Source organism: Gigantopelta aegis, chromosome 1 (assembly GCF_016097555.1).
Source record: "Gigantopelta aegis isolate Gae_Host chromosome 1, Gae_host_genome, whole genome shotgun sequence".
NCBI classification, from domain to species: Eukaryota; Metazoa; Mollusca; class Gastropoda; order Neomphalida; family Peltospiridae; genus Gigantopelta; species Gigantopelta aegis.
In genome coordinates this window covers 21906170-21919148 of record NC_054699.1, presented here as the reverse complement: position 1 = coordinate 21919148, position 12979 = coordinate 21906170, and the positions used below count along the sequence as shown (strand labels likewise).

At 36.3% G+C, this 12979-nt stretch overlaps 1 protein-coding gene across 12 annotated transcripts in view; it reads right to left on the bottom strand.

Moving 5' to 3' along the window:
- LOC121372108 (disks large homolog 2-like) overlaps positions 1-12979 on the bottom strand; it is a 278624-nt gene that overhangs the window by 107062 nt on the left and 158583 nt on the right. For all 12 annotated transcript variants that reach the window (XM_041498440.1, XM_041498431.1, XM_041498374.1 and 9 more), the window contains 2 exons: positions 3590-3692; positions 759-819 (listed from right to left, as the gene is read on the bottom strand). In XM_041498440.1, the coding sequence (XP_041354374.1) occupies positions 759-819; positions 3590-3692 (164 nt within the window). The remainder of the gene's footprint in view (positions 1-758; positions 820-3589; positions 3693-12979) is intronic.

The window sequence follows — 12979 nt, the reverse complement described above, 5'->3', positions numbered from 1 at the left end:
TTTCAAGATACCTCAGAAATTTTTTAAAATGCGGATATATTTGGTTTCTAACATAAGGGTATTCTGGAGACAATATTTCAAAATCTTAGGTAACCGGAAATCAGTTCACATGAATTTTACTTAGGTAACCGATTGTTCGGACACGTGAATACAGTTCTCGTAACCGACGAGTTAGGCCTACCTAATCCTAAAGAACTTGAATTACGTAGGTTTTTTCTTAATGTTTCTGTGATACTAGGACTACTGTAGGTTAATCTCTTTGAAATAAATTAGGAGGCAACTCATTGACATTTTCAAGTGGCATAAACTAAACAAGGGCCTATATTTCATAAAACATTACCATACATTTACATGTGTTTGACATCTATTTCACGCAGAAAATGACATCATTACGGAAGATGGAGTATTTTAAGGACAAAAGAAAATGACATACATGTACTTTTAACTATATTTGTTGTACTATAATAGTAATAAAAATTGTGGTTTAATTGTAGATTTTACATGTGTTTGGCATCTATTTCACGCAAAAAATTACATCATTACAGAGGATGGAGTAATTTAAGGACAAAAGAAAATGACATACATGTACTTTTAACTATATTTGTTGTGCTATAATAGTAATAAGAATTGTGGTTTAGTCGTAGATTTACGTTTACATGCAAAACAAGGCTTACGATGTTGTGTGAAATCTGACCCTGACATACATGTATGCTTGCTAATATTAAATAAAAAACAACAATTAGAATTTCCATACAAACCTTTGTTCCCTTTGACCAACTCCAATTCCAGCCTATTCTCACATTTCAAACGCTTCACATGCTGAAAAGGATAAAAAAAAAAAGAGTTACTATCGGATTTAATTGTTTAACGACACCACTAAAGTACATTGATTTATTAATCAGCAGCTATTGGATGTGCATATAAAAGATCCCTTGCTGCATTAGGAAGGATGGAAGGAAATGTTTTATCTAACGACGCACTTAACACATTTCATTTATCGTTATATAGCGTCAGACATATGGTTAATGACTATGCAGATATAGACAGGAAACCCGCTGTCACCACTTCATGGCTACTCTTTTCAATTAGCACCATCCCACAGACAGGACAATACATACCACAGCCTTTATTACACCAGTTGTGGAGCACTGGCTGTAACGAGAAATAGCCCATTGGGGCCTCCGACGGGGATCGATCCTAAACCGACTGCGCATCAAGCGAGTGCTTTACCACTGGGCTATGTCCCGTCACAAGCTGCATTAGGAAAAAGTCCCCCCGTCCTCTACCCACCCCGGTCTGAGGCCGGCACCGATGACTGTGCATATTTCTTGTCAACTAAAAATTGATTAGCAACTACTGTTCTAATGTTTTAAAATTGTGTAGCGATCTCTGAAACTTGCGTAGCAAATCGCGACGTGATACTGAACAAAATGTTCCCTGGTGTTTCAGAATTACCAAATGTCTGACAATTCAATTCAATTTCAATTTATGGCATATCAGCAAACAGATAAATAAAAATAAATGCTTAAAGTACTTGGAAGTAATTAAATGACATCCGATAGCCGATGTGTTGTTGAAGAAAACAAAACTTTTACATGGACTGTACAGACACTGATACATGTCCATTAATCATAAACTATTTGCGATTATGAAATTAAGAAAATTCAAATAAGTGACATATTAGCAACATGAAACTTTAGTAATGTCTTATCAGGAACTAAAAAACCCCGTAAAGTTATAGGATTAGGTGAAATAATCCTTTTCATCTATTTTGATGTTATTCAGCTTACAGACGACTCAAATTCTGTAGAAAATTGCAGTAATGAAAAAGTTTGTTTTGTTTAACGACACAACTAGAGCACATTGATTTATTAATCATCGGCTAATGGATGTCAAACATTTGGCAAGTTTGACATATAGTCTTAAAGAGGAAACCCACTATATTTTCCAATTAGTAGCAAGGGATCTTTTATATGCACCATCCCACAGACAGGATAGCACATACCACGGCCTTTGACATACCAGTCATGGTGCACTGGCTGGGACGAGAAATGTGCCCACCGACAGGGATCGATCCTAGACCGACAGTGCATCAGGTGAGCGCCTTACCACTAGGCAACGTCCTGTCGCTTGCAGTAAAGTGCCTGGGCCCCGTTCCACGAAAGAATTGTAGTTAAGGTTAATTGTAGTGATTTAAGGTGAGTTTTACAACTGGAACCGTAAACTTTACAGCCGTTCCACAAAGCAACTTCACGGTAGTCGTAAGTGCCCCTTTAATTATTAATAGATTCTTTGCAAAGAAGTGCGAATTAGTTAAATAATAAATTCTTTACCGACTTTTTGGAACATGTTGGATGTATTCATTGGTATGGGACAAGCATGAAGTAACTTTGTCAATTTATTCGGTAAGCGATAATTGCCGAATGCATAAGACATGAGAGTTATCTCCCTTATTTTTGTGTGAAGGTCGTTAGGCCTAGACTATTTTTCATCGATCACAGAGTTTCAATAAAGGTATTTGGTATATATTAGATCCATTTTTTACACAAAGAGTTAGTATCCTTCTTAGAAAATTATCAAATCATCATCTAACTGCCATTTAACAGCTACGTTAGTGGCTTACAACTGCCTTGTACCAATTGTAAATTGTCACTGTAATTTACGACGATAGTAGCTACGCCGTGTCGTGGAACGGGCTGACAATCGTAGAAAATATTTAAGGTCTCGATGGTAGGTATTTACGACAATAGTAGGGCTAAGATCTCTTTCGTGGAACAGGGCCCTGGTAACTAACTATTGTTGTTTGCTATCGTTTTGATTTATTCAATAGCATGTAACAAAATATTGTGCTTTCAGTTAATTACTGACAAAATAACTGTATTAAAGTTTTCTAGAACAGTCTATTGTATGTTTCTACAAATTCAACATCATGAAATATTAGTGTCTAGTAAAGCCCTCTCTAAATCTGTTGATATTTTATGCCCACCAACATTTCCTGGTTTACAGCACAAAGATGTTTATATGTGATTGTAGTTATTACCAAAAAAATTGCTCTGTTAGTCGGCTAAGTGTCAACAATGGCAAAACGGCCTCGGTGATGTCGTGGTTAAGCCATCGGACATACGGCTGGTAGGTACAGGGTTCGCAGCCTGGTACCGACTCCCAACCAGAGCAATTTTTAACGACTCAATGTGTAGTTGTAAGACCACTACACCCTCTTATTTCTCACTAACCACTAACCCTCTGTCCTGGACAGACAGCCCAGATAGCCGAGGTGTTTACCCAGGACAGCATACTTGAATTTTAATTGGATATAAGCACAGAAATAAAACTGAAATGAAATGAACAATGGCAGCAAACTCAGGACAATTTTATTTGGAAATTTGAATTACAACTTTGAAAATTGGAAATTTGGATTACAACTTTGAAAATTGGAAATTTGGATTACAACTTTGAAATTTAGAAATTTGAACTACAACTTTGAAATTGGAAATTTGGATTACAACTTTTGAAATTATAAATTTGGATTACAACTTTGAAATTTGGAAATTTGAAACTTTGTATGCACACGAACACCATGCATACGAACCAGTATGACTTTCTGCTTGGCTTGTTTCAATGCCTCCACCGCAGTCGCGTGTGTACAATTTGAAACGTCAGCGTCGTTCACTCTCACAATGATGTCGTCAACCCTGAAAACACAAACAAATTAAACAAATGAAATAAATTCTCTTAACGTACATCAATATTTAATAATTTTTATGTTAGACGCCTAGTAGCCATTGATCAAACAATGTGCTGGGGTGTCACTAAACAAACATTCCTTTTCTTTCTATTACCATTGTCAGATACCTAATAGCTGCTGATTAAACAATGTGCTGGGGTGTCATTAAACAAACATTCCTTTCTTTTATATTACCACTGTCATCTAATAGTCACTGATTAAAACAATGTGCTGGGGTGTCACTGAACAATGTGCTGGGGTGTCACTGAACAATGTGCTGGGGCGTCATTAAACAATGTGCTGGGGTGTCATTAAACAATGTGCTGGGGTGTCATTAAACAATGTGCTGGGGTGTCATTAAACAATGTGCTGGGGTGTCATTAAACAATGTGCTAGGGTGTCATTAAACAATGTGCTGGGGTGTCATTAAACAAACATTCCTTTCTTTTCTATTACCACTGTTAGTGATCTAATAGTCATTGATTAAAACAATGTGCTGAGGTGTTGTTAAACAATGTTGCTGGGGTGTCATTAAACAATGTGCTGAGGTGTTGTTAAACAATGTGCTATGGTGTCATTACAAAATGTGCTGGGGTGTCATTAAACAAACATTCCTTTCTTTTCTATTACCAATGTTTGTCATCTAATAGTCACTGATTAAAACAATGTGCTGGGGTGTCATTAAACAATGTGCTGAGGTGTTGTTAAACAATGTGCTGGGGTGTCATTAAACAATGTGCTAGGGTGTCATTAAACAATGTGATAGGGTGTCATTAAACAATGTTGCTGGGGTGTCATTAAACAATGTTCTGGGGTGTCATTAAACAATGTGCTAGGGTGTCATTAAACAATGTGCTGAGGTATTGTTAAACAATGTGCTGAGGTGTCATTAAACAATGTGCTGAGGTATCATTAAACAATGTGCTGAGGTATCATTAAACAATGTGCTAGGGTGTCATTAAACAATGTGCTGAGGTATCATTAAACAATGTGCTGAGGTATCATTAAACAATGTGCTGAGGTGTTGTTAAACAATGTGCTAGGGTGTCATTAAATAATGTGCTGAGGTGTCATTAAACAATGTGCTAGGGTGTCATTAAACAATGTGCTAGGGTGTCATTAAACAATGTTGCTGGGGTGTCATTAAACAATGTTGCTGAGGTGTTGTTAAACAATGTGCTGGGGTGTCATTAAACAATGTTGCTGGGGTGTCGTTAAAATATTCCTTTCCTCTCCCACATTCATACTTAATTAATAAAAATAAAAATAATAATACAATTTAAAAAACTAACAAAAACAACTTTTAAAATATTCAATGCTTGCGTCACAGGATCGATTCAAATAACTGATTTTTCCTCGTTCCAACCAGTGGACCACAATTGGTGGTACGTGCTGTCCTGTCAGGGGATAAGTGCATATAAAATTCCCTTGCTGCTAATGGAAAAATGTAGCGGGTTTCCTCTGATGACTACGTGTCACAATTACCAAATGTTTGACATCCAATAGCCGATGATTAATTAATCAATGTGCTCTAGTGGTGTCGTTGAACAAAATAAAACTTAATTTTTTTGTAATCAATTCTGTATAATTAATTTTGTTTGCATATTAAATTAATGACATCATTTACATGGTGATAATGCAAAATAAAATGGGTTACCTGAAATTATTTTTTAATAACTTACCACTAGTTTACATAATAGTTTATATAAAAATACAACTCTTAGAGGCCTATTAATATTGATAAAAATTAAACACTCAATAATTGTTTACCTGTAAATTTTAACTTCATATAAAACTGGATGCCACATTGTAAATATTATGTACACGAACTAAAATCCAATAAATTACTGTCACTGAGATGACGACACTGTACAAGTTACACAATCTTATATCCAATGAACTGCTGTCACTGAGATGACTACACTGTACAAGTTACACAATCTTATATCCAATGAACTGCTGTCACTGAGATGACAACACTGTACAAGTTACATAATCTACTATCCAATGAACTGCTGTCACTGAGTTGACGACACTGTACAAGTCACACAATCTACTATCCAGCAACAGAATTACGTAAACAATCAATGGATCAATTAATCATCGCACAACGAGAATGGCTACAACCAATAAGAAACGGGAATCCTTTTCCGCTTGGATATATCTGTATAAACGTCCAACACAATTACTGCTAATTTCACATCACACGAGTCGGGAATCGTCTTAACAAAACCCTCAATGAAGCCAACACAGAATTAAATCAACCAAACGTGTGCTTTTACAACTTCACGCAGCCGAGAGCTACATTCACGTGCCCGTCCCCAGAGGCTTCTTGAAACTCATCACTTAAATACACTGGTCAACAGTTGGCAATAACACTTTTTCTGTTTTAACGTGGGCACACGGGCACCAGTCTACGTGTACAGAAATGTTTTAAATAGTCATTACACTCAACAAACTTTTCTTCCTTTACTATTTATTTTTTCCCCCATTTATTTTTTCCTCACATGCACTCTTGGTTTATACAGATACGTGCAGAGAACTTGAAACAGCACTTAGTCATTACGATCACTCAACGATATAGCAGAACGCTAGCTTAGATGATGAACGACGATTTTTAACTTGAAACCTTTTTTTTTCTCCTTCCTTCCAAGTTGATCAATAGTAATTAAGGCAGCCGTTTAGAGTGAGAGATAAGAGAGAGTGTGAAGGTAAAAAAATGTCCAAAAGTGTTGGTATTGGTAGCGGCCGACCGTTATTACTGCATCAATCAGCGAGACAATTTGCGGACATTGTCTGCCGCACAATGTGTGCATGATTACCACTGTTGATAATTACCCAACTGCGGGAGGCCTCTCCACGCACGCACGATGCCGCCGCCACAGCCACTTCATGCCAAACCCTCGGCCAATCAGACGTAACACCAGGATGGGGGAAATCACCAACGACAATGGTGATAATTATTTCCGTATGGCTTTTTGTTCCCTTCCTTTCACTCGTTTCTCTTACAGTATTAAAATAACTTTTTTGTTGTATGGGGGGAGGGGAGGGAGGGGAAAGGGGAAAAAAGAAAGATAAAAAGGAAAAGGAATAAAAAAATTCACAATACAAACAATATACAGCCGTTTTCTTTCATTTCACTTTTTTCTCTAACAGTATTAAAATAACTTTTTTTTTGTATGGGGGAGGGAGTGGAATGGGGGGGGGGGAGAAAGATAAAAGAAAAAGGAATTAAAAAATACAATATATAGCTTTTTTTCCTTTCACCTTTTTCTGTTATACTTACATTAAAACAAATTAATTTTTTTTGTATGAGGAGGGGGAAAGGATGAAGAAGAACGATACCAGGAAAGGAAATAAAAACATTCAGAATACAATATATCTGTATGTAATGAGTGGAAACAATTAAAGAGTACGAAAATTCACTAACATTAAATTTTATCAACCTTTATGAGGTTATAAAAGAAAGATTTTTTTTTTTTTTTTTTTTTTGTATATACATGTATAGAGTGAAACCCCACAAAGCTGGCCGTCTATAAACTGGAATTCCTTCAAAACCAGACATTTTTCAGAGTTCTTTTTTCAAATATTAATACAGAACGTAACCTCTTTAAACTTAATACCCTTTAAAAACAGATTTTTTTTTCTTGTCCTCAAGAGAGTCTGGTTTAGAAGAGTTTTATAGCATTACTACCACAATGAAATCTCCCAAAACCGGATCCTAGCACTCAGTAAACAGAAAATCGCCCAAAACCAGACCTTCTGTAAACAAAAAATCTCCCAAAACCGGATCCTCGTTAAACAGAAGATTTCTTAAAACCAGACCCTCTGTAAACAGAAAATCTCTCAAAACCAGACCCTCTGTAAACAGAAAATCTCTCAAAACTGGACCCTCTGTAAACAGAAAATCTCTCAAAACTGGACCCTCTGTAAACAGAAAATCTCTCAAAACCCAGACATTTTTCAAGTTCCTTTTTAAATATCATGACAGAATAGAACCCATCTAAACCGAAATCCTCTTAAAAACAGAATTTTTAATTTGGTCCCGTGGCTGTCCAATTTAGAGGGTTTTCACTGTACTAGTAAAAAAAAAAAAAAATCAGTGAGCATGAAGAACTCTGCATTTGTAGTTTGAAATCCACTTATGTTGTATAATTAAAAAAAAAAGTCAAAATCTGTGACACCTGCTAAAGGAAGGCAGGAAGGAAGGAAGAAATGTTTCACTTAATGATGCACTCAACATATTTGTATTGACGATTATATGGCATCGGACATAATATGGTTAAGGAAGGAAGGAAATGGTTTATTTAATGACACACTCGCACATTTTATTTATGATTATATGGCGTCGAACATATGGTAAAGGACCACACAGATATTGAGGGAGGAAACCTGCTGTTGACACTTCATGGGCTACTCTTTTCGATTAGCAGCAAGGGATCTTTTATATGCACTGTCCCACAGACAGGATAGCACATACCACGGCCTTTGTTGTGGTATGCACTGGCTGGAGCAATGGGCCCACAGAAATAAGAAAGAACAAGTGAAAAGTTACCTATAATTTTAATGATATTGTTTGAAATGCCTCTTAAAGACAATGTAATAGCTAAAATGCACGAATAATATATTTAATTTGCTCGTAATACGTCAGAAAACCTTCAGCGTGCCAGTTTTATCAACGAAGAAAAATGTTAAGAATTGTTCACTCAGTGTCGGAGTCGTCATCGATGTGTTTTCTTTTATTGATGTTCATGGAATTATTCGTTGCTGAAAAGTTTAAGTTTATATTAAATGTGCCTCCATAAATCATCGCTCTACTGAATAATCTGGTTGACAGTTCATTCAAGTTTTCTATGTGAGGAGACGGCATTGTTGCTAAAGTCGACGACAGTCACTTTTCGCACCCTTGTTTTGGCTTCGTACACAATAAATATAGCATATCTTACCGTAATTTCACTAGAGATCCATATTTCGTAAAAGGTGCAATTTTTTAATCACAAGATTTTGTTCAAAGACATCCAGGTGCATTAGTAATGTTAAGAAAAAATAAAATTCAATAGCAATTTTACATTGGAATTTTTCCAAAAAGGAAACGTCATGTACCCAGTTTATGGTTATTTTAAGGAGATGCAAAGTGACGTCATTGGAATACTGACGTCATTTAAATTCAAAATTAGCTGTATTATTACAATGCTGCGCCACATTAAAATAAAAACTAGTCTACTAACCTTGACCCCTGTCAAATTCCTATAACAAGCAGACACGCTGTTTACAGGTTGGTACTTTTTAATTTTTTTCATAATTCTGGACAAAATATTAATTTGAAATTTTGAAAGATGAAAGAAATAAAACGTACCTTTTGTCAAATATATCATATCATAAAATTACGGTTGGAGATGTTTTATTTATTGAAAAAGAATAAGAATTGTGTATGATGTAACGAAGCCAAAACAAGGGTCCAAAAAGTGACTGTCGTCGACCTTAACTATTGTGGATTAAAAGCTCGTGCTCATTAAATTGTAAATATTTGTCACCGTTTTCGTCTGTTTTCAGTTCAAAATTTCCACAAAATAACATTTTAAACAAACCAAGCACAAACTTTGTTTACATATCGTGAAGGGCATTCCCGGTAACCATGTGCTATAAATAGTAGCATTGAATATGGTATAGTTCCAGCACTTGAGTTGAATATGGAAAGTTGTATTCAATTCTTGTATTCAGAGCTGTATTTATATAGTAAGATTTAATAGGTATGTAATAATACATGAAACAGTACTGGCTTCAACAAACCTGTTAAAAGTGCCATTAAACATTTGGTAATTTTGAAAAACAGTTTTAGAGAGAAACCCCACTACATTTTTTCATTAGTAGCAAGAGATCTTTTATAAGCACAATCCCACAGACAGGATAGCTCATACCATGGACTTTGATATACCAGTCCAACCCCTGCAATTCAGAAAATATCCATGGCAAAACAACATGCCATTGAGAAAACCCTGAATATAGACCAAGGCAAAACAATGCTGTGGAGAATTAAGAACTCCATGGCAATCTCCACGGCATTGCTGATTGCTGTGGGCAATCAGAGGTTGCAGTCATGGTGCATTGGTTAAAATGAGAAATAGCCCAATGAACTCACTGACAATGATCAATCTACGTTCCACTCTCCATCTGTCTTAAGAGACCACCACTAATCATCTAAAAACATTAACTTGTATTAAGCAGCCACCTGCCTAAGACTTCACCATACTTCACCAACCATTAATAAATTTGTATCATGCTCATCTCGTAGGATATGGTTATAGACATCAGTGAATGCAGTGTTCTCGTTGTGTGAAAATTAAAGGAGGGTGGCCGCTCAGCACCACACCCTTAAACAAAACACACACAAAAAAACTCAAAAGTGGGGGAGGGCAAGTTTAGTTACCATACTGTTGTGTGTTGGTAGACTTGTGAAAAGACATACTCCTGATTTTGGCTACAAAAAAGTGCAAAAAGTAAATAGGAAATACAAGCACTCATCTTTTAACTGAACCGAAGATGATATCGGTCTGATGATATCCGTCTGACATTCACGGACAGCTCAGATACATTTTATGTTATTTCCATCTTCATCGAATGAATCGATCGCTGTGATAAAATATTATCGCCAGCTGATAAAAAGCAGTTTTGTTTTTGTAAAGGCGGTGTATATATTATTTGGCACTCAAGATAAATGATTTTAATGATAAACACTACCACTTCCGTTGTTTTGATAAGCGTTCATATCCCCCACAAAATTAAAAGTTTACAATATTTTACAAAGAACTGCTAAATAAACAGAATGACAGAAATGACAAAAAGTAAAAATCATCAGTTACAACCAATTTATATCTGCAACGGAGGACAAAATATCAGACGATAGTTAGTGGAAACAAAAGACAGAATGACCGTTCTGATCATGTGACAAATTTGGCACCAAATAAGTGAGGGTTTTTTTCATTCGGAGATTGCCGAATCTGTAAAAATGTTTTCATTGCTCAAATAAAATACAACTTTTATTATGTCTATTAAACATACAAATGGATACAGATATGGCACAAAATAGAGGCTGTTAAAAATACTATTAATTTACGTTACGGCAACTGTCGTAAATGTTTCGTCAATTGCTTTTTTGTACACAACGCGGCTTGTTTCCTTTGATGTCCAGTGTGCAGACTGATTGTTCTTTTTTTGTGTGGAATAAAGTGTGCATTTGGAAATAGTGGAAATAGGTGCTGGAAAATAAAGTGGAGTGCACAAAAATAAAGAAGGGCGGAGAATGTGAAAGGATGGCGTCAAAATGGAATAGCGGGGCGGAGCGCCCCGCTTAAATGGAGCAGCGAGAACACTGGAATGAGATGTATAAATCATACATGTATTTGACAGAAAACAATGAAATATCTTTCATCTGTTACATAGAAATGTTTTATAGTTGGTAAAATCTGCCACCTGTTGGCAAAAACTCCCACTTAATTGTTGGTTTAATGTGATACATCTGTAGGATGGGGGAGGGGGGGGGGAGGATTTAGCTCAGTGGTAGAGCACTTGCCTGAAGTTTGTTGGTCACAGGATTGAACCCCCTCAGCAGACCCATTCTCTGATTGGCTTTTCCCCCATCCCAACAATGCAATAACTGGTATATATGGTATGTGCTGTTCTGTCTGTATATATATATATATATGCAACCAGTGCCCCATGACTGGTATATATCAAAGGCCATGGTATGTGCTGTTCTGTCTGTGACAAAGTGAGTATAAAAGTGAAGGATGTAACCTCCTCAGTAGGCCCATTCTTGGATATTCTGATAAGCTGAGGTTTAAAATGTACTGAGGTTATTCTTTCCTTTGCTGTATTAACCTTTTCAAACTTGTGCCACTTTGGATCTGCCAATCTTACTAGAATATTGAATAATAGATGAAAACAACAACAACAACAACCACCACCAAGAGGTGAATGAGTTAATGTATACTGATGGAAAGAAATAAAGGATCACACAGATAGCAACAAGAAATAATGACAGCATAAAAAATCAATTCATATTATCAGAAGTGGACTGGGAACATATGGGCAGCACATTCAACACTACAGACATTCAATCCCACGTTACAACTTGGTATGAAATACAGACATTACTACACTAGTTGGGAATTAAATTTGGTCTACAATTTGATGTGTTCCCTTATTTCTTTCCATCAGTATATTTCTGTCAATGACCTAATAAAAACAGCTAGAGTGGAACAATTCTTTAAGCACTTAAAACTTTGTTTTGATTGCTGTATGGAAATATCAAATATAAACAACTGGTGGAAACATGAATTATAAATGACTACTGGGAATATAAATGTTAATAATAATAAAAATAAAATAAAATTACCCTTCCCCCACCACCCAACTATGAAAATTGTAATACATGAGATACAGCACATTAATATGCAATGGTTTTAGAAAACTCTACAGATTTGCCTTAGTTCTGAAAATGTGTCATTCTAAATATATTGGGTGTGTGTGTGTAGCCCAGTGGTAAAGCACTTGCTTCATGCACAGTCAGGGGGCCCATTGGGCTATTTCTCGCTCCAGCCAGTCGCACCACGACTGGTATATCAAATGCCGTGGTATGTGTTACCCTGTCTATGGGATATCAGGCTTCTGAAAATTGCGAGAACCGTCATTTCGTTCGTGTGCTGCTCGTGTGAATCCAAGTTTGCATAATCTATGTTTTGTTTGCGTGAAATTTAGAGTATCATTTACTTTGATATAGCGGGTTACGCAAAAATGAAATGGGTTATTTGGGTTTATTTTTGCGTAATCGATAAATGGGTCACGCAGATTCTCAGAGGTCTGGATATACACTGTCTTAGGTCAATGACGGCACTTTTGTGCCACTGGTTTAAAAAAACCCACTTCTGCCTTCAGTAAAGCACCTCAATGATGGCAAGCTATATACCAGGGGCCTAATTCACAAAGCTCTCTATGGCTCTGCTAGACAACAAAGCATCCTCTTTGCAAGTCTTTTAGCACTGCACTGCGATATCGCAAAGTTGCGAGAGTTTTGTGAATTAGAGCACTGGTGTGTATTATTTGACAGTATTTAACATTTATTCTTTTGAAATATGTCTACCTACATACAGCAAAATAACCTTTCAGTCATGTTGATTTGTGGCAAAAGTCACTTTGAAAAAAAGAGAAAAAACCCCTCCTGACATAGGCAGGCTCAAAATTGCTGTCGGCGGATCA